We start from the raw sequence: 21,159 nt of genomic DNA, 5'->3' as shown, positions 1-21,159 counted from the left end.
AAATTATATAGTTCTATATTGATTTTTATACATAGAGAATATAAAAATAATTCACATTTTCAATTTATTTATTGATTCTCAGCCAAGACCAGAGATAACTACAAAAATAAATAATACATAAAGTAGATTATATACACCTCATACATTTTAAAAGAAAGGTAAGTCCATGTTATCACCTATTGTTATGCAATGACAAATTGAGTGTTCACAGCCGATCTTCCTCCAAGGATTTGCCAAACTGCACAAGTTAATTTTAAGAAGTTGGTGAACAATTGTAAAATAAATAGCAGTTTGTTAATTTTGCAGATATTTTTAGTCCTTGAAGCTATGTATTATTTTTAATTTGCAGTATGCCACATCATATGTAACTTTATTGCCTGTTATTCAAGTCACATTCTGCTGCTGTTAAATGTCTCATTTATTTACTTCAAGTTCTTTGAAAGGATGTGGGCCATAAATTCTGGTAAACTGTGCTTGCATGCCATGCATGTCATAGCATATAGTATTTAATTTTCTGTGGGCATATTTTTCTGTGGTGACTGGCAGGTATTTTTATTAGTATGCTCTTAAATAAATTACGAATTTTTGCATGTGGCTGCAGCTTGTATTTACTGTATAGTGGAATTTTGAAACAATGCTCTAGATGATTTCACTCAGATGAGAACCAAACTGTCAGTCCCAGAGTTGCACACCAGCATCTGGAAAGAATAAATACTCTCTCACCTCTTCTCTCATTTTAGCTTATGTCACTCACTGAGCTTGTTGAGTTGAAGACCGTGACATGAGAATTAAACACTTATTTCTTTTGAATGTCAGTTGCCACTGTGAAAATGCTGCTTTGTTACTTTTGGATCTCATTAATAGGGGTTCCTTGTAGAGGAGTGATAGACTTTTTTCAAGCTGCTGCTGATAATCATGTTCATCATAATGTTTTGGGGAACATAGGGGTAAATTTGTAGGGTAAAAGGGAACAGTGGAGATAAGATAAATAGAAGATGTGTTGTATTTAATTCATGTGATGCATTAGTGACTCATCTAATGTCTTCAGGAATGGGGGCATGGGTATGGCTTCGCTGACTACAGTTCGGTCTTGACAAACACTGTCAGTAGATGAGATTTTGGTTTCTCAAATTCAGTTGAGTTCTGTTAGTGACATTTGAAAGAAAGTGTTGCTATAATGGATGGCAGGCACATTCCCTGGATAAATCTAGTTTCTGTATCCTTTAACATCTGTGAAGTTTTACTGAAGGTTTATAGTCTTGGAGCTGATCATTTTAATACAGAGGTCCTCTGCATTTTTCTTTTGAGTTTTCTCTCAAGAAAGTACTTTTTAAGGCCTATCGCTGTCCACATCTTGATTCACCTTCTTCTGGAACTCTACTAAATGAGTGACCAGGCAGGCCTGTGGGTGGTGGACTATATGCATCACTCAGAAATCCACTAGCCTAGTAATTGAAGAACTGCCGTGTTTTCCTGTTGATCTGGTTTGGTGAAGCTTTGTTAAAGGGCATTCATGTACACCTTTTTATTCTAAAATAGTGTAATAAACCCAAATAGAAGTATTTTGAAAAATTCTCACTGCCAGATTTCATGTATACAGCATTTAAAAAAATTGCCTTCTGACTCATAACATGCTGTGAATTAATGGTGAAATAACTGACCCGTATACAAAGGAATAAGAAGCAGTGTTCAACCATGAACACTTCTGACACTAAACATCAAACTATAATTAATGTCCTGATTCAGATCTTTAATCAATTTTAAGACAAGTGATGTATAATAATTTTAAAACAGTGACGTAGTTTATGTGGGGAAACATTACCTTAGGAATTTGCATTAAAGTCTACTGTTATACTTAGGATAATGACTTTTCGCATTTACGTCAAGGTATGATTGCGTATAGTTTTCAAACAGTTGTACAGGCATAGCTAAAATGTCAGTAAGCAATAGCTATAAATACCAAACTATATATGGTCAGAAACACAACAGTTGTTGTCTGTGTTGTTTCTATCTATTGCAGTGTCAGTGTTTCATGTGTTTAGCTGTTATCATGCTCAAGTGTGTTCCTAGATAAGCCTTTCATCACACATAATAGTGAATTGAAAGCAAGTTACTTACTGAAGATACATTTTGAGCCTTCAGTTACTCTTTAAAAGGAAATAAAAAAAAAATTGATATTCTGAATGTCCATATTTAATGTCTTTTGACATTAAACAGGGGAGGCAAGACTTTGATGGCATGGGTGAAACTACCATTCACTGGCAAGAAATGGGGAGTGTACTGTAAGGGTATTTACTAAGGGAAGGGGATAGTGATCTCTTGTATTATACTATGTTCTTATTTGTCCCCCCCCCCAAATCTTAAAAATGAGCTTAGCTTTCTCATTCTGCATTAAGGGGTACATGTGTATGCTCTGCGTCTAAAGGACTTTTATTCTGGGAGACAGAATTTAGATATCCAAGTGGCTTAAAATAATCTGTGCTGTACACCCTTTTCATCAAACCAAGAACAGATCCCTTGTAGAAAAGCTTCTGACATCACCGTCACTGGATCAGGTGTCCCTGAGTGGGAAAGGGGGAATGAAGAGATGGGTGTAAGGCACAAAGCGGGTGTGTGGTGGCTCTGATTACACATTAGGAAGAACTGTAAGAGATGTGGAAGTGGAACTTCCTGGTAGGCAGCAGTGAAATAATTGCAATGCAACAGAATACAGTGGTATCTGAGTGGGGTAAGAGACTGTGTGGCAGGAGAAAAATGTCCTGTAACATCTACAGAAAGCTATTGTGAGAATCTGAGTTATCATGGTGTTGAATATGAGGAACATGCAGGAGGTATCAATCTGCTTTGCCCTGACAGTGATAAGGTGTCACTTCCAGCTGGCTGGCTGAAGCAGAATCCTTTATTTGCTGTAGCAGATGGAGATGGTATTAGTGGGAGCAGAACAGGTGATTATCCTAGTGACTAGTGTTGTTTAATCTCTTGTTTTTAGAAAGGGTAGGTTGTTTTGTGCTCTGATGTGACATTGACTCCCAAACTTCTCTGGTACTGATTCTGCTTATGTGTTCATGCCTGCAGAACTTAAGGTTGCAAATACTAGTGTAAATCAGAGTTTATAAGTTTTCTATTATTGGTATAAACCGTTGATTTTTTTCTCTCAAGTTTGAGACTAGGACAATGGAAATCCTCTCTTTTTATTGACTCTGGTACCTCCCTCCCTCCCTTAGTCAATGGGCTCCCTTTGACAACTGTGTTTCTCTGGAACTGTAAATCCACCAGCCTCTAAGGGTGCAGTTCACAGGAGTGGGTGACAGGACTTTCTTGGCAACAATATCTCCTTATGGGAGGACACAACAATGGCATAAAATTCACTGCATTCCATGTGGATTTCACACTGCTGCAGTTAAAAATAAAAAACAAGCAGAGAAAGCCAGATGTAAAAACAAATAGAAGAGAGAGAAATGTGATGCTTAGATAGGATTTAGTAGGAGAAAGAAAATCTATTCAAAGAAATAAGAAAGCTTAATTCTGATGGTCTTGCCTAAAACAATAGAGAACATTTAGCTGTTGCCTGACTGTGATCTTGAACACTGTCTCTGAGGGGTGCTCGCTGACTGCAGTTAGTGGTATTACTGCAAGTATCTGTACAGACAGATTGCCTGCCATCGGCTAGCAGCCCAGCCGAAGTGTGTAACTTTTGTCAGCTATTTGCGAACAGCAAATTTGCCAACAGGCTTACAGTTGACTTGTTTTTAAAGTAATTTTCATGTAAGTTTTTGGATATTTTTGGTGCTGGATGAAGTACATGGATCCTCTAACTTTTTTAAAAATTACCTGTGGCTGAACTGTTTTTACCTTTCCTTGTGCCTGAGCATAGATTTTTGTAAGCACATGCATAAGTAGCAGTCATTTGACAGTAGCAGTCAGTAGCTGATCAGCTAATGGTAGTAACACCATTTACTTTGGGAGTCATCTATCTGTGTGTGCTGAATAGAGTCTTGGAAGTATCTGCCTTCCAATAATTATGTTGTTATGATATATCCTGACTTTGGTTCTTTGAATTGCTTCTCATTTGAATGTCTAAAATAATTGAAATACTATGAATACTCCCATCTTTCTGCTTCCCTATTTGTGCCACCAAAAGGGCAGTCTTTCATGTTTCATTGTTTGTAACAAATGTAATTATAGAAGAATATCCACTTGATGGGAATTACAATAAAATGGATGAAATTGCATTGAACTCTCATTCCGTCTACTGCATTTTAAGAAAGTTCTAACATCATGTTGTTGCTGGAGCTGTCATTTTCTGCTGCTTGTACTCATAGCTCCTATCTGCCTAGGCTGCATCTCATAGCTTTATTTTAGGGTCATGATTTTATACTTGTTCATCTGTCCATCCCAGCTTATGTCCAACTCATTTCTAAGGGGTTGGTCATATTTCAGACCCTTCTGGCTTGTCTTTGCTCACACACTCACTCACAGAATCACAGAATGGTTGAGATTGGAAGGGACCTCTGGAGGTCATCTGGTCCAATCCCCCAGCTCAGGCAGGTCCACCAGTCTGCCCAGGACCATGTCCAGTCAGTTTTTGAGTATTTCCAAGGATGGAGACTCCACAACCTTCTTGGTCAGCCTGTGCCACTGCTAAGTCACTCACAGTGAGAAAAAATGTTTTCTGATGTTTAGACTGAACGTCCTGTGTGTCAGTTTGTGCCCGTTGCCTCTGGGCCTGTCACTGGGCACCACTAAAAAGAGTCTGGCTCCGTCTTCTTTGCACCCTCCCATCAGGTGTTTATAAATACTGATAAGATCCCTCTGAGCTTTCTCTTTTCTAGCCTGAACAGTCCCAGCTCTCTTGGCCTTTCCTCATATGAGAGGTGCTGTAGTCCCTTACTCATCTTTGTGGCTCAAGTACCCAGAAGATATTAGTGTTGAAATGGTACTATTTTCAGATTTTAGGATTATTTGAGGTTTTGAAGTGTCTGAGGTGCTTGAAGGACACCCAAATCCATATGGCCATTCTCTTCTGGAAAACACAATAGCAGAGACCTGGGCAAATAATCACATGTGGGGCCTGTGAACATACAGTTCAGCCTTGTGTTTATGGATGGGGGAAGCATTACATTAGAGGTTTCTGAGGAGCCACTGTGCTGTCAGAAGATTATCTTTTTTGTTCCCAACTTTTATTAAATATTCCTGGTAATAGCACTGTCTCCTATCCTCAGCTAAGCTATATCTCTTCTCCCCTGATCCATTCAGTTACTAACTCATAGGCTCACCATTCACTCCTGTCTGGGCTTCTCACAACTGAGTACTTTCACTCTTTCCTAACCAACCAGTTCCTTTCTAATCTGTAGCTCTGCTTTCCTGGTCAGTTTTGTTTGGACAACTTTTGCTGTGCACAAAGAGACTCTACTAGCAGGATACACAGAACTTAAAAAATAAAAAGTAGTTGGTTAGTGGTTAACACATACAATAGATAGCTAAGGCTAATGACTGACTGAACAAAGTGTTAATGTATTTATTACCCTCAGTAATGCTGTCCAGACAGTTTGCCAGACAGGTGTCAGTCATGTGGGAAAATGTTGGCTTCTGTTGCTCCTTTGGAACTGTGGCTCAGTTTTGCAGTTGTTATCTTGGAAGTTCCTGGGTCTTTTTGCTTAAGGTTTATAACTTTTCATGTCAGTATTTTTTCCTCTTTGATTGCTAATTACTACTATCTCTACAACTCCACTTCTGTCTGTGTTTTTACTTATCTTGTGTGATGTTAGCTAACATACTTTCTTGCACCTTACCAAAAATTTTCTCAGCTAAGGTCACAGAGTTGTACTACACCAAACTAGGCCTTGGATCACAGAGAGGTGAACCACAGGACTGAGGATTCCACATAGTCTTCCTCTGGTTGGTTGATTCTCTGTGTCATGTCTGTCCCCCCCCCCCCTCAATTTTCCTCTCAAAGTAACCAGTTCTGTTTTCTTTTCTTATTGCCTTCCCTTCATTAATTCTCTTCTCAGCTTCTCCAGACTTAACTAGTTTTCAACAGAAGTTCTTCTGAACTGCAGCTGATTCTGTGCCTAAGAAGTTTTAAGTTCCCCAAAGGTCACCATGTTGACTTGCTACTTCTTTTATCCTGGGAAGCATGTGAAGTTGACAGACCACATTTATCTTGGACTACAAACCTATTTGCAAATCTGGCTTAAAGTGCTGAGTTAAAATAAGTTAATAGCTGCTTTGCCTTTGCTTGGGTGGCACAAGACACTGCAAAAATAGTAGTGAATCTGGTCTGTTTGCTTATCTTGTAAGTAAATGCTAATAAATAACAGGTAGTAGAACACTGCGTGCTGTTTTCTTTCCCTCCTTATAAACACTTCACATGTTCTGTATGTCTAAAAAAAAATGAGTCAGTCCATAAATAGTGGAACAAAGAGAGCCTGTCTTCCTTCAAATTTGCATCTCAACACTTCTGTAGATTTTTTGAAGCTTAGTGGTAGCTGAACTTTCACTGCCAGCCCCAGCTTGCCATCAGTGAGAACTTTAACTTGGTCTCTTTCTTCATTTCCTATTTTCATGGAAAAGTAGTTAGCTAACTTTGAATATCTTCCCCTGTGTAAAAATTTTATTGAATTTGGTCAGAAAGTTCAAAAGTTACCAGGTGGCCAGTCAAACAGTGATTAGATGTTAACTTTATTGTCTTGGGAAACAGCGTCTCCCTGATGCTTTAGTCAGTATTTGTTAAAATGAATCCTGAGGGACCAAGGTGGACAGCTCTACTCTCATACATCTTAGTTGCAGAAAAGATTTCCATTGTTTCATGCTTTCTTGTCTTATTAAGACATTGTATGTGTCAGCTTCCTGGTTTTGTGCAAATGTTCGTAAGAATCTGACAGTTATGATGGTCTGAATTAATACTACAGTGTACACATTCCAAATACATAAAAAACATGTGATGTTAACTTGTACTTATACAGCCTGAAAGGTAACTCGTCAAATTTAAGATACTCAAAACCAATAATTGGCAGGACAGACAGATGGTAATTAAATACTATGAAAATAAAATGGAGACAGTTTATCAGGTTATTCATTGACATTGCTTGTTCTCAGAAATTTGGAAAGTTTTCTATATATTTGAAGTCATAAGAGAAATGAAAGGGCAAGGATTTTAGTTTTATGATAGTGTGTATGCACTGTATTTCCCATGTCCTTATTAAGACACAATGAATTTCCAGAGTTAGTATCTTAAATTCCTATTAAAACTTCCCAGATTGCTATTAATTTATTAATGTTTGTAGTAGTCACCTTCAAAAATACATCTAAAGATATGTATGCATGTAAGTAGGATTTTCTCTCTCCATTTACTCCCTGTCCCGCCATCCAGGATTACTGGGCTCAAATCAGTGCTTTGAAACTTCTTCCAGTACTGAAAACAGTACTCAACTGGAGAGGTGTTTCTGTCCATTGCAGATGGGGAAATAAAAAACACCTTAAAAATCAGTGGTTCTGATTAATATTTGATTTTTATTTCCTATAGTTTTATTTGTTGTGATGTGCTCAGCTATGGTGCATTATCCCACCAACTACTAGAGAAACGTTCTATTTTGCTGTCCCGAGCACAAGAAACTGATATTTTTTTACTTTCACTGTTTTGTGATGTAGCAGGTGCTAGAAACAGATCTCAAATTAGTGTGATTTTTATTTATTTATGGAGTTTGCTAAGCATGTACTTAAGATACATGATTTGCACAAAGACTTTAACAAATCCAAGAGAAAACCAGAGAGCACTATTCAAGATGGGTGTTCCTGGAAAACTGATGAGTTTCAGCATGTTGGAAGTATTCAGTGTTCTGAGAATCAGGCCAGTACTACCTCAGGGGCTGATATGGGGGCTCTGTACTAATTGGTAGGTTTATTTCTGTAACCTTTGCTCAATATTTTTTCAAATGCAGTTTCTAGTAAGAGCAGTAAAACTTGTTTTTTCTCTGAATCTTGATAAATGAAGTCACGTATAGAACCACTCTGGCAAACTCTAGTGCATTTGAATAGTTCTCACTCAGTTTTGATTGAGGGAGCACATAAAAGTCTGTATCTATGTAATTACAGGAAATCCCTTATGTTTGTATGTATTTCTATGAATATGCATTAATTACTGATTGTATGTATTTTGTACAAATCTTGTTGCCTATTTTTTGATTTGAGGACTCTAAAGCTTATAAAAACACATACTTGGTTCAGGTAGCAAAACTCTTTGCATGACTTTTAGCTTTGACTTTACTACCAGATACTCTGAAGTAGACACGCCAATAGAGTTCCTGCATAAAGCCTGTCCAGACTTCTTGCCTTTGAGTGAAGCTATACAGTGCTAAGGGTACTGTGAATTTTATTTCAGAAGGCAACATTTTCTCCTTACTTTTGGTCAGAATTTGTAGAACAAAATTAAACAAAAATTACATGTTCCTGCACTCTCTATGTAGAAAACATCTGTGATACAAATGACTGCTTGGAGAAATGTACCCCATTCTTATACCAAGACTTAGGTAATTTAGATATAAGTAGAAAGAATATTGCATACTAAAAGATTATAACTCTGGAGCAATATCAAAATTTTCGAATGCCGTTTTTTTCTTTACTGTTACATCCAAAATCCAGGACATGCTTAAGGCAGTTGTCAACAACTACATGAATATTTAGTCTTTTAATAGCTACACTTACTAATGATGTTTCCTAGTTTTAGAACAGCCAAAACTATTCATTTTTGTGACTTTTGATCCATCTTTGGTTTCTGAGCTGATATAGAGAGTTTAATGGGTCAAATGTTTATTTTAGCAGTTTGTGCTTGTGTGACAAGAGTTTTCCAGTGCTGATCTGTGTAGAGTGAGTTCTCTCAAGGTTGTGCCATCACTAGCAAAGCTCCTCAGATAGACTTTGAAATGCTTTTAGAAATGAGTTTAATGGCATTTTTTTTCTCGGAGTAAGTCTAGGTAACAGACTGCTGAAAGTAAACTTGTGTGTTTGACATTGTTGCTCTTATTGTTAAATTTCATTTGCAAAACTTCATGTTGGAGAGCAGTATATTGTTGTCTACTGGCACAGTTACTAGCTCCATCGCATAGATTTCACATATTTTATGTCAGTCAGATGTTCGAGTGTATGAGATTTTCATTCCATGAACTTACATTTATAATGAGAAGAACAGTATTTGATTCCCTTCTGTGACCAGGAATTATTTAATAGCAAGGACAGCAAAGCAGACAGTAATATAAAAAGCAATGACTAGAAAAGTTTAACATAGAGCCCCTGGCCTCGTTGTGTACAGCTAAGAGTAATGGTGTGATTGCCAAGGGAATTATTTCAGAATTAAATGATTCAGAAGAACAGAAAGGGAACATCTTTCAAAATCTGGAACATCCTGCATGATCTGTAATAGTTGACCTTCATATCAAGGCATTTGGGCAACAAAGAGGTGCCAAATTTATTGGCAATACTTGTGACTTGCCAAATAACTGCTCGAGTTTTAACTTTTTTTTTTCCTGGGTGTTGCAATATAGCCTAAGGGAATTTATGTCTTCATTTTGCAGGTCAAGCCTTAAAGGTATCAGCAGAGGCATTTACCAGTGATCCCTGCTATCTACCTAAGAGGCAGGCTGTTGTCCAAGCAGCACGATCTCTGCTTACATCTGTCACAAGGCTTCTAATTCTGGCGGACATGGTTGATGTGGCATACTTACTGGAACATTTAACTGTGGTGAGTAGAATTTGACTTAACTAAGACTCCCTTTAGCCAGAGAAGTGTCTGCTGATGGTTCTTTCTGCCTTGAAAATTCTTTTTGTACTTGGAAATTGCAGATCTCATGCACAAAACACCTTGGCAATTGGTAAAAGTGTAGATTCTAGATGAGATTTGTAGAATGTACCAAAAAAAAGTCTTCTACTTCTAACTCAACATATTTGATCTGGGGAAGAAGATGGTTACCCGTACAATTATATTTTAACTTCCTTTTTATTTCTTATTTCCTATTTTCTTACTTGAATTGTATAGCTTTTTATGCATGAAACCTTCTTGATATTTGTGGCAGTAGTAGGAAATAATTTATTTGTAGAGAATCTTAAAGGTGGAATTTTATGTGGATATTTACAGAGGGAAAGAACAGAGTAGGTAAGAGTCTATCTCTGTATTCAAGTTGGTCTGTGAGAGAGATCAGCTAAACAGAGAGGGAGGAGATGTGTGAGAGAGGCCTCTGGCAATTCCCCAGCTTCAGCTATATATTCGTACACTGCAGACAGAAGACTAGAAAGTCCTAATGTTTGCAAAGCTTTAAAAATTGTGCAGTAGAAAATATTCTCTGAAAGCCACTTCATGTTTTCATTCAAGGGAATAATGTGTTTCGGAAGTGCGTATCACAATAGTGCTATGTTTTGGGTCATCTTTCTTTCCACTTGGCTGTCTTTATACAGAAGGGACAGCCTCATTCTTCTCTTCCCATATAAAACTAACCAGTGGTTGTGCCACTATTGCTGAATTAGGCAAAATGTCCACACTTCTGTTGCTCAACATCAAAATGCTTTCCTGTCTACATAAACTGGAGTTCCTTTAATGTCAACCATAGTGTCCCATGTGAGCAGGCTTCCTTCCTTTTTTGAACAGTGTGATTTTAATCTTCCCAGCATCATGTGTCTGACCACAAAAATGTGTTTACTGAGTTTCTTCTTTGGCTACTTACTCCATTCAATCTGGTGTGTGTCTTCGCTGGAAAGAGCAAGGAATTGTTCAATTTTTGTTTCCTTTTTTCACCTAATAACTTCAGTAATGTGTGACAGACTGGTAAAAATTCAAAGTTCTATTGACTTCTTAATGTTTCAGGGCAGGGGTGAATAATCAGTGCCACCTCTAATAATGCCTCATGCCACAAGAGGACCCACTGACTTAAAGGGGACCATTGTGAAGCAAGTTCAGTTTGGTGAGGACAGGGAAATGAAAATGTAGCTCCCAGTCGAAGTAGGAACAGTATTTCATAATAAAACAATGTTGTATGGGTTTCAATACTGTGTTTGAAACATCCAGCATTGACAATTGTTGAAGATGCAGTGCAGGCTAAATGAACATTGACTTGCAGAAGCTTCTATGTTGTTATACATGTATGAAATTTGTCAGCTGTAAGAGGAGTGGCCTATGTCTTTTTGTACTGTTTGTGGAAAATACTCTTAAATGATGAGAATTTTCATTGGTAGCCTATGACATTTTTACATATATATTTTCATAATCCTAGATGCAGCCTTCTAAAATGTTTTCAGTATGTTTTACATAAGAGAACTAAAACTGGGTAGTTTTCTTTCCTCCATTTTCAGTATTTCTAAACAACTGTATAATTCACTTCATGATTTCCATTTGAAAATGAAAACAAACAATAACGGAAAATCATAAAAGAATGTGAAGAATCATTCAGGAAAAACTCCGACACTGCAAAGAGTGCAATTCAGTTTTCTTCTTCTTCCATACTTTAATTTAGTTCACCTAATAGGAGTGAGAACTGAATTCTTCAATTAACTCTTAGAATAAATTAGCGTGGCATAACACTCTCCAAAATGCCTATGTAAAAAGACCCACCCTAGTTCTTAGAGGAAGGTGGTACATTTTCCATATTTATTTAGTTTTTGCCCTGGCTGTTGAACTTGCCAACAGTGGTATTAGCTGTAATGGTGTCTTTTTATATTGACATCCAATTAGGAAATCGACTTGGAAGATAGAGTAATTTCAGCATATGCTACTGAACAACCTTCAGATTGTAACAACTTCTGGTCATGACTAACTGACCCAGATTTAAATGCAATTAAATACTTTAATGAGTCTCAACTTTGCTCTTTTAAAAGTCTTTAACTTTTTATTATAATTTAAAACTCCCTTAGGAATTCAGTTTTTCTTCAATGTGGACTTGCTTCAACAAAAAGACATTGTATTCACACAGGGGCTGCAGCGTAGAAAGTAGACCATGTCTTTGCTGTATCAACTTTAATATTCTTGATGTTTGCATGTTCATATGACTTGAAAATCAACTCTCTTTAAAAGTCATTAGCAGTTTTTCTTTGAACTTGTTCTAAAATTTTAGTACTTCTACCATTTTATCCTCTTGTTCACAAAAACATGGATGTTACAGCTGTTATTAATCATTTAAGAGATGAGAAATTTCATTGCCCTTTATTTCCATAACTCTGAGCTCTAGAATTGTCATAGACTAAAATGAAGAAATTTAAAGGACTGAGTGAGCCAAAATTAATTTTAAAAATGACACCCCCCCCCCAAGTAATAGTAGAATAAATGAAATGAAAATTCTAACCAAGGAGGTTTCTTTTGTTTGTATGTATAAAATGAAAGTAAGTGGTCTAGCATCATCAAAGAGCTCAGTAGAGTATTAATCAGATCTTATTGAATATGGAAGTATTTAATGGGGAATTATCTATTTATGCATCTAATATTTTTCAAACCCATTTATCAAAGAGTGCTGAAAGTTTTTAGTCTTGCTCACTCAGTAAAGCTGGTTAATTCCAACACTGACATTCAAAACTTTTGAAACCATACTTCTACTGACAGAACGCAGTCTAGATCATTAAACTTTAATTTCCTCTGTAATCTGTGAATAAAAATAGAAAGGAAACAATGACAATGTGACTAGCTGTCATACAGAGCCTCGTCTAGTGTTACCTGTCACATCTGCCGTTCTAAGTATATCTAGCTACCTCCTTCCAGTTTATGTAGTCTATAAGAGTATTATTTTCTGTACATTTTACTTAGACTTCAGTCAGTTTTTGACTTCTATGTAATAAAATCTTTATATAAAATAGAGTATAATGCTGAAAATACCAAATATTTTTGTCATAAAAATATTGAAATGCAACATTTAAACTAGAAATAACAGGTCAGTCTATTTGGAAGAATTTGATAAACCTGGCAGGAATTTCACTCCAAATGTCCAAAAATATACCTTTGTGAACATGAGATTAGCTTTTCTGAAAATTCACTAATGAAGTGGAGGGAATTTTGGTTGTTTTATGGATTCTATAGAATCTTCACCCAGCAAAGTGTGTATCAAGTAATGCATATTAGAAGCCAGGACAAATTCTCAGTGACTGATCATATTCTGGCACAGTAACCTTCTAGCCATTTGTGGAATTTACAGCCTTATAAGAGTATGATGGTGCGGTGCAAATGGCAAGCTCATTTTAAAGGTGACTGAGAAAATAAAAGTACCTCACACTGGTAAGAAAGGTTTTGCTTCTTTAAACAACTTAAAATTTTTTAAACAGGGAAGGGTTTAAATAAATAGCTGTCCATATCTGAGTTTCTATACTTCTTTTAGAGTTTGAAGTCTCTAATCAAAAAACTGAGTTGTGAAAAGTGTAGTCAGATGAAGAGCTATATTTGCACTCTTTGTATTGCACTCTTGATTCAGAGCTGTATTACCAGCCTCATTCATTATGGTTAGTAATGCTCGATATTATTTAATTAAGTGAATTAACAGACTAATGGAATTGCTTGAATTTATTGATCAGAGGAGAACAGCAAGAAGGTAACAAGTTCTGAGAATTTCATTCAAAGCACATTGGCAGTCTGTCTTTCTCTAATCTATTTCAGATCATGCTGAGCCAACATGTTTTATCTGCCTTTTTTCCCTTCTTGTCATGCTTGTAGATTTACTGTTTAAGTCTTCGTATTTTTCATGAACGCCTCAGACAGCATGATCTTTATAAAATGCTTGCTTAGAGTTATTTAAAACTCTTGCCAGGAAAAAAAAAATGAGAATGGCTACAGATAAGAAGCAACTTGTGAACTTGGGCCCTGTGGGCATAGTGCTGTCTGTTCCTCCCTTCCCTGCAGAGTATTCATCAGCATTAAAAATGTTTTGAGCAGGAGAAAAACAGTGTGGTTACATAAAAGAAGAGAGGTAAGTCATCTCAGGCTTACCTATGCTTCAGATTTAGGTATTTGGTTTGACTTGTGTAACTCTGCTTAAACTAGAATTTGACTTGCTCCCTGCATTACCTTCTGACTGTTTTGGTATTGTGGTATCATTCAGTAAAACATTAAAAAATGGACAGAGGGCAAAAAAGAATGTAGGCTACCCTGGGGGGTACAGGGCCAGGTTGTGAAACTGAAAACAATCAGAATCTTCCCACCTTCCCTTTGGTGGGCATGGGTCACTCCCACGGCAAGAGAAATCTCTGAAAATAAGGGGTGTTAAGAAGATGACAGGAGTCTTTGGGAGAGGATTTGGCTTCCCCTTTGGTTCATACTCATATTTATTTTCTCATCAACCAGCAGAAATGGATTCTTGTTACCAATCTGAGGACAGTATATGCCACGTGGGATGCAGTTGTTTGTAATCAGGGCTACAGTGTTTATCATTGCACTCTGAAAATTCTGTGGCAGTCTGTAACATGCAATAAAATGACAAAGGAAAAGCAGCTCCTAAAGAATTACTTTTAAGAGTTGGGCTTTTCAAAGTGAACATCTTTTTGAGTGCAACAGGAACCTAGATCCACTTCTGTTCTTGGTATAGTGGCCTCTTGACTGCCACTTTGTAACTCCCTAATGACTTGTGGCTTTGTAACCCCCAGGGCTTCCCTTGAAACAGCCATATTCTTAATGACTTTCTTCTAACAAACCGTTGCTAAGGAACAGACTCCCCAGTCACTGCAGTGCTGTTTACAATAATACCTGTTTTTGGTCTTAGCATGGGAATCACTGAAAAAAAAAAAAGCATTATCCTTTTCTTGCCAGTCAGAAACATGGCTTTGAAGTGACCCTAACTGTCCAGCTTCAGGTGCTACTGGTCCAGAATTTCTTTGAAGCGAGCAAGCCCGAAGGCTCCTGAACCTGTTTTACCAGAGCACAAGAAAATGTAATGGAATATAGCGGCTGTATTTCCAAGAGAATACCACAATTGCTGGGTTAAAAACACACTTAAATGAAAAGGTTTGAAAACAAATCCAATCCTTGCTTCTTTGCAGTGTAGAGCCTTCCCTTCAGTCTTATTTCTAGTTCAGTACCTCTCAGCAGATTCGTGTCTGCAATAGACTCTTCAGTGTCATCTTTGTGTATTGAAAACTTTTCTTTGCTGTCACATCAAAGACTTAGGTGTGGGTCAGCTCCCTCAGGAATTTCTACTTCTCAGGAATTTCCTAGTTTTGCTTCTGCTGCAGGCACCCTGTCTGCTGTCTTCCACTGTTTCCTGTCCTACCTAGTATCCTAGAAGGGTCTCCATGGGCAAAGCATGCGTGGTAGATTTGAGAGAGGATCATTTCCATTTCTTCCAGGGTGTCTGCATGATTTAGAGTACAGTAGGAGCAGACCCTCACCCTTAGTGGTGGCAGAGCAGATAAATACACAGCCTTCCTCCCTACTGCTAAGCCACTGCCTTTTTAAGAGAGTCATGGGTCACAATAGCAGAGGAAAATCATGCCTATCTACTGCCTTCTAGCAAAAAAAAAAAAAAAAAAAAAAGCGAGAGAAAGCAACAGGAAGGAATAGGTTGCCCTCTTAAAACTCCTCCCTGTGAGGGAGCGAGTTTTGACATCTCTTGAAAACTGTGCATGTAGGGGTGGGTAGACAGACCTGGGAAGGGAGGATATAAACTTTTTTTATTATGAGTTAAGAAAAATAGTTAAGGAAAAGATTCCTAAAGCTGGGAAAAGCTGCCTTGGACAACGGTGGTACCTGTTTGTATCCCTGAGATGATGAGAGAGAATATAAGCAGCAACCTGTCAGTTACACAAACCAGGACAAAATAGTGAGGAAAGCAAATTTACCTGGACTCACTTGGTCCTAAGCTTTATACAAACTGTTCGCACAACCCAGGTATAAGGGGAGGGGGAGTGAAAGAAGTAGGGCTTATTTTGAATGGATAAGGCTTTCTTTAAGTAAGATGGAATTTTTCTGGTTTGGTTTAACATACATAGTATGAAAGATGTTTATATACTAATTTTTCATAAAAATAAATAATTGTAGTGTTGTGAGATAATTTCCAAATGAAGTAAGTTGTAAGCATAAAGCTTGGGGAGACTGATGATACAAAGCTGATTTGTAGCATAGATTAACATGGAATGCATGAAGTTGCCAGAAGTACAATTGAGTTTGAGAAATCTGTATTAAGTCTGGTATTGAAGTTTGAAAATTATTTTGGGAAAGTTGGAAGGTGGGATATTAGAAAAGCAGACACCTATTTTAAATTATTATTTGGACTATGTAAATGCCTGCATGCTCCAATCAGTGACTAGGACTCCATTGCAGTTGACTCTCTTTGAATCTATCAGGAAAAAAAGAGCATTGCTAAATTTTTTCCTTCTGAGTAGTTATTACTGTGTTTTGCTTCTACAGCAACACTTACTTAACACTGAAGTGCAGTGCTTATAAGAGAGTAATATGGAAGTGACACTCTGAAATTTCCTCCTATGAGTGCTAATCTTGGAAGGCAAATTCTAGGTTGGTAAAATAACCTTGCAAAATCAGGTTTTTTTGGCAGATTATTTATTGGTATAATAGTAATGAAGTCAGTGTAATGTAGAGTGGCTTGCCTGATCAACAATTATTTGTATATCTCAAGCATGCACAGATCATTCTGATCTAGAGAAATTTATTTTATAACTTGCTCTTGCTTTGGGAGGCAAAAATGAGGCAATGCATGCAAAACAAACAGTATCTACTTTATCATCAAAATGCATGTCTTCAGACCTTCTCAAAATGAGAGCAAAATCATCTGATATTTTCTGAACGGAAAAAGCTGGGTGACCTACTCTGCATAAACCTCTCCAAAGAGGCACGTTGCCCATTCCATTATAGCAAAATACCGGGAGAGCAACTATTTTCTCATAAGTATGTGTGTTCAGTAATTGGAATTTAAGAGAGGTTTTGAATTCCCCCCCGCCCCCCCCCCCATATGTCCTGGTGATTTAAAACAGTACATTTAGTATACTTCAGTCTTTTAAAGAAGCAGTATGTTATTAAAACAGGAAGGTATTTTTTAATGAATGGCTTCCTAATATCAGAATGGAAATAAAATTTGCTTCTCGTCCTTAATTCAGCTCCTACTAATCAATATGAAATTAAAGAGAAATATTTCACAAATAGATAAAATAGTTCAGTGCTATTTTGCTGCCCTGCACAGTGGAAAATGATAATACAGATATTCTGAAAGACAAATACTCTTTCACCTCTGCAGCTCTAGACAAACCAGAAAAGAGCCATTTCTCCTTATTTTTGAATAACAGACTGGCTTTTTGCAGCATTGGCCCTAAATCTGAACCAAGTACATAGAAGGAGACCGAGTAAAGGATGGGCAGCAGGCCATTTGATTACATCACCCTTATAACTTAGGTAGACTCCCAGGCAAATGACATTAAAGGTATGTGGTTTGTCAAATAGCATCATTCACAAACTGAAGAAGCAGTATCTGCTGCCTCCCATACCTCTTTCTGTTTATATGGAGATTGTAAGGTTATTATCAGGAATAAGACTTTGTACTCTATATTTAATGATGTCTCCTCCCACATCTCTGAATTGTAAGCAATGAAGTACTTTGCACTGCATGTTTATAATCTCATATTTTTGCGGCCTGGCCTCCTGTTTAGCTGACAAGCCATTAATTTTCATGGCCCATATTGAGGTTCCCAGACTTGTCAAGGGAATGCCATTAAACTTGGAGAGAATTTTGTCCATCTCAGACCAAACAAGCTCAAACTTGTCTAATGCAGAAGCTATTTCCTTGGGATTCCATAAAGGATGCTATGAAGTGCAGCTGCAAAGTTACGTTATCAAAATGTAATAATTAAACTAGACTTTAAAAATCAGACAGCAACTGCCTTTAATATCATTACTTATTCCACAAATACTTGTATTATGAATCAGTTTGCTTGCAACAGGTAAACATGGTAGCAACAGTGAACAGTGATCTTAACCTTTTACAGAAAGATGCAGAGCTAAGCTACACCATGAAGAGACTTTTAAGTCTTTATTAAATTGGATAAATTAATTTGAATGATCAAACATAGTAAATTTTAGCTTAAGTAGTATCAAAATTTTAGTATGATTTCCTGTTGAAACATTATGAAACCACTCTGTTTATGCCTCAGCCTCTTCCCTTTGAACTCACTGCATTTCCATTACATATGACAGAAGAGCAGAAGTTCCAAGGCTCCTGAAAATAGGTAGATGGATAGTGGGGAAAAAAAACAAAAGGGCTCCATCAAGAGCTTACAAAGACACCAGAGGATTCTCAGCCCTTATAAACAGCTTTACTGGAGGAGAAACTTCAGTCAGAGTTTGCATGTCTTCTTTGACATTACAGTGAATAAGCTGTGAGACTAGGAAATTTAGTCCTGATGCTTACAGTTATACTTACTAATTAGATAGAACCATGATCATTGTTGGCACCATCGGCAGTGGAGTGCTCTAGCGAGGTGCACAGAGGGGTTTCCCGAACTGGGGGAACCTCTGGGGGAGCCGAGAGCTGCCAGGAGCCTGCAGGTTGCACCACAGCGGCTGACAAGATCTGGGCAGGGCCAGAAGCAATGGTGGCCAAGCCCCCCTCCACATATAAAAGAAGCCCTTAGGGAGCACTAGTGACCAGGAGTACCGCCAACAGTGTGGGCAAACAGGTGTGGCAGTTTGTGCGGAAGAGCGTGCAGGAAGGGCGCTGAAGCTCTGCTGGCTTGACCAGGGAGCAATGGTATCCACCCGGCAGAAAGCCATGGCTAAGCTCTGCACCCACCATGACTGACGCAGCTTCCCAGACGGAGCTCCGGTGGGAACACGCTGCCACCCAGGTGTCAGGCTGCAGGGTGTGCCCTACACATGCCAGTACCAGACAGCAGCAGTGAGCACACCTGTGGGAAGTGTGCCCAGGTAGAGGAACTCCTCCGCTTAGTGACAGAGCTCCGGGAGGAGGTGAGTAGGTTGAGGAGTGTCAGGGAGAGCAAGAGAGAGAGACTACTGGAATTGCACCCTACCTTCCTTGAGACAGACCCCACAGGCAGACAGGACACATGATACGGAGGGTTCCCTATCCTCTCTCCGCCTGGCTGAACACAGTGACTTAAGGGATAGGGGGCAATGGCGACAAGTTCCTGCCTGGCACAGCAGGCACATCTCTTCTGTGACTACCCCACCTTCCCAGGTGCCCTTGCATAACAGGTGTGAAGCTCTGCAAGTGGAACTGAACAATAACGAGGACGATGGTTCATCTGGCTTGGAGGTGTCACCGAGGTTAAGTCAGCCTATGCTCTGCATCAAAACTGCTTCCATAAAGAAAAAAAGACGGGTCATTGTCATAGGAGACTCCCTTCTGAAGGGAAGAGAAGGCCCGATATGGAGACCAGACCCACTTCTTAGGGAAGTCTGCTGCCTCCCTGGGGCCTAGGTTAAAGATGTGAAGAGAAAGCTTCCTACCCTGGTGCGGCCCTCATATTACTATCCATTATTGATTTTTCAGGTAGGCAGCGATGAAGTTGCAACAAGAAGTCCGAGGGCAATCAAGAGAGACTTCAGGGCCTTGGGACGACTGGTTAAGGGATCAGGAGCACAAGTAATGTTCTCCACTATCCTTCCAGTTGCAGGGAATGATGAGGGAAGAAACAGGAAGATCCAGCAGATCAATATCTGGCCCTGAGCCGGTGTCAGTGGCAGAATTTTGGGTTTTTTGATCATGGGTCGGTCTACACGACACCAGGCCTGCTGGTGACAGATGGGGTACACCTGTCTCGAAGGGGGAAAAGGATCTTTGCACAGGAGTTAGCAGGGCTCACTGAAAGAGCTTTAAACTAGATTTGAAGGGGGAAAGGGATAAAACCAGGCTCGCTAAAGATAAGCCTGGGGGCAGCATGCCAATGTTTGAGGGACTGTGTGCTAGCGAGGTCCTTCGGTCTGCTGTCTCAGTGGAGGTATGGGATGGAGATCCATATGGTAGCAAAGACACAAGGGTTATGGATGTGTTAGAAACCACAGAAGCACCTGAGAATGGTCACATAGGAATTAGGGCTTCTCCCCCCAAAAAGGTGGAGGGACCAATAGCCCAACTGAAGTGCATCTACACCAGTGCACGCAGCATGGGCAACAAACAGGAGGAGCTGGAAGCCATTGTGCAGGAGGAAAACTATGATCTAGTTGCCATCATGGAAACATGGTGGGGTGACTCGCTCAACTGGAGTGCTGCAATGGATGGCTATAAACTCTTCAGAAAGGATAGGCAAGGAAGGAGAGGTGGTGGGGTAGCCCTGTATGTTAGGGAGTGTTTTGATTGTCTAGAGCTTAATGATGGTGACGATAGGGTTGAGTGTTTATGGGTAAGAATCAGGGGGAAGGCCAGTAAGGCAGATATCATGGTGGGAGTCTGTTATAGACCACCCAACCAGGATGAAGAGGCAGACAAAATATTCTATAAGCAGCTGGGAGAAGTCTCACAGTTGCAAGCCCTTGTTCTTGTGGGGGACTTAAACTTACCAGATGTCTGCTGGAAATACGATACAGCAGAGAGGAAACAGTCTGGAAGGTTCCTGGAGTGTGTGGAAGACAACTTCCTGACACAGCTGGTGAGTGACCAACTAGGGAAGGCTCCCTGCTGGACCTGTTGTTTGTGAACAGAAGGACTTGTGAGTGATGTGACGGTTGGAGGCTGTCTTGGGCATAGCGATCACGAAATGATAAGAGTTTTCGATTCTTGGAGTAGTAAGGAGGGAGGTCAGCAGAACTGCTACCTTGGACTTCCGGAGGGCAGACTTTGGCCTGTGTAGGAGACCGGTTGACAGAGTCCCTCCCAAGAGGCAGTCCTGAAGGGCAGAGGAGTCCAGGAAGGCTGGACATTCTTCAAGAAGGAAATCATAAAGGCGCAGAAGCAGGCTGTCCCCATGTGCTGAAAGATGAGCCGGCGGGGAAGGAGACTGGCCTGGCTGAGCAGAGAGCTTTGGCTGGAACTCAGGGAAAAAAGGAGAGTTTATGACCTTTGGAAGAAGGGGCAGGCAACTCAGGAGGACTACAAGGATGTCGTGAGATTATGCAGGGAGAAAATTAGAAGGGCCAAAGCCCAACTAGAAGTTAATCTGGCTACTGCTGTAAAAGACAATAAAAAATGTTTCTATAAATACATTAGCAACAAGAGGAGGGCTAAGGAGAATCTCCATCCTTTA

At 39.1% G+C, this 21,159-nt stretch overlaps 1 protein-coding gene across 2 annotated transcripts in view; it reads left to right on the top strand.

The window, feature by feature from the left end:
- Positions 1–21,159, top strand: part of CTNNA3 (catenin alpha 3) — a 582,319-nt gene that overhangs the window by 15,469 nt on the left and 545,691 nt on the right. For both annotated transcript variants that reach the window (XM_076339356.1, XM_076339357.1), the window contains exon 4: positions 9,570–9,736. In XM_076339356.1, coding sequence (XP_076195471.1) covers positions 9,570–9,736 — 167 coding nt within the window. The remainder of the gene's footprint in view (positions 1–9,569; positions 9,737–21,159) is intronic.

Source organism: Aptenodytes patagonicus, chromosome 5 (genome assembly GCF_965638725.1).
Source record: "Aptenodytes patagonicus chromosome 5, bAptPat1.pri.cur, whole genome shotgun sequence".
In the NCBI taxonomy this organism is placed as follows: domain Eukaryota; kingdom Metazoa; phylum Chordata; class Aves; order Sphenisciformes; family Spheniscidae; genus Aptenodytes; species Aptenodytes patagonicus.
The sequence above is the reverse complement of the archived record's forward strand: the minus strand, read 5'-3'. Positions and strand labels throughout refer to the sequence as shown.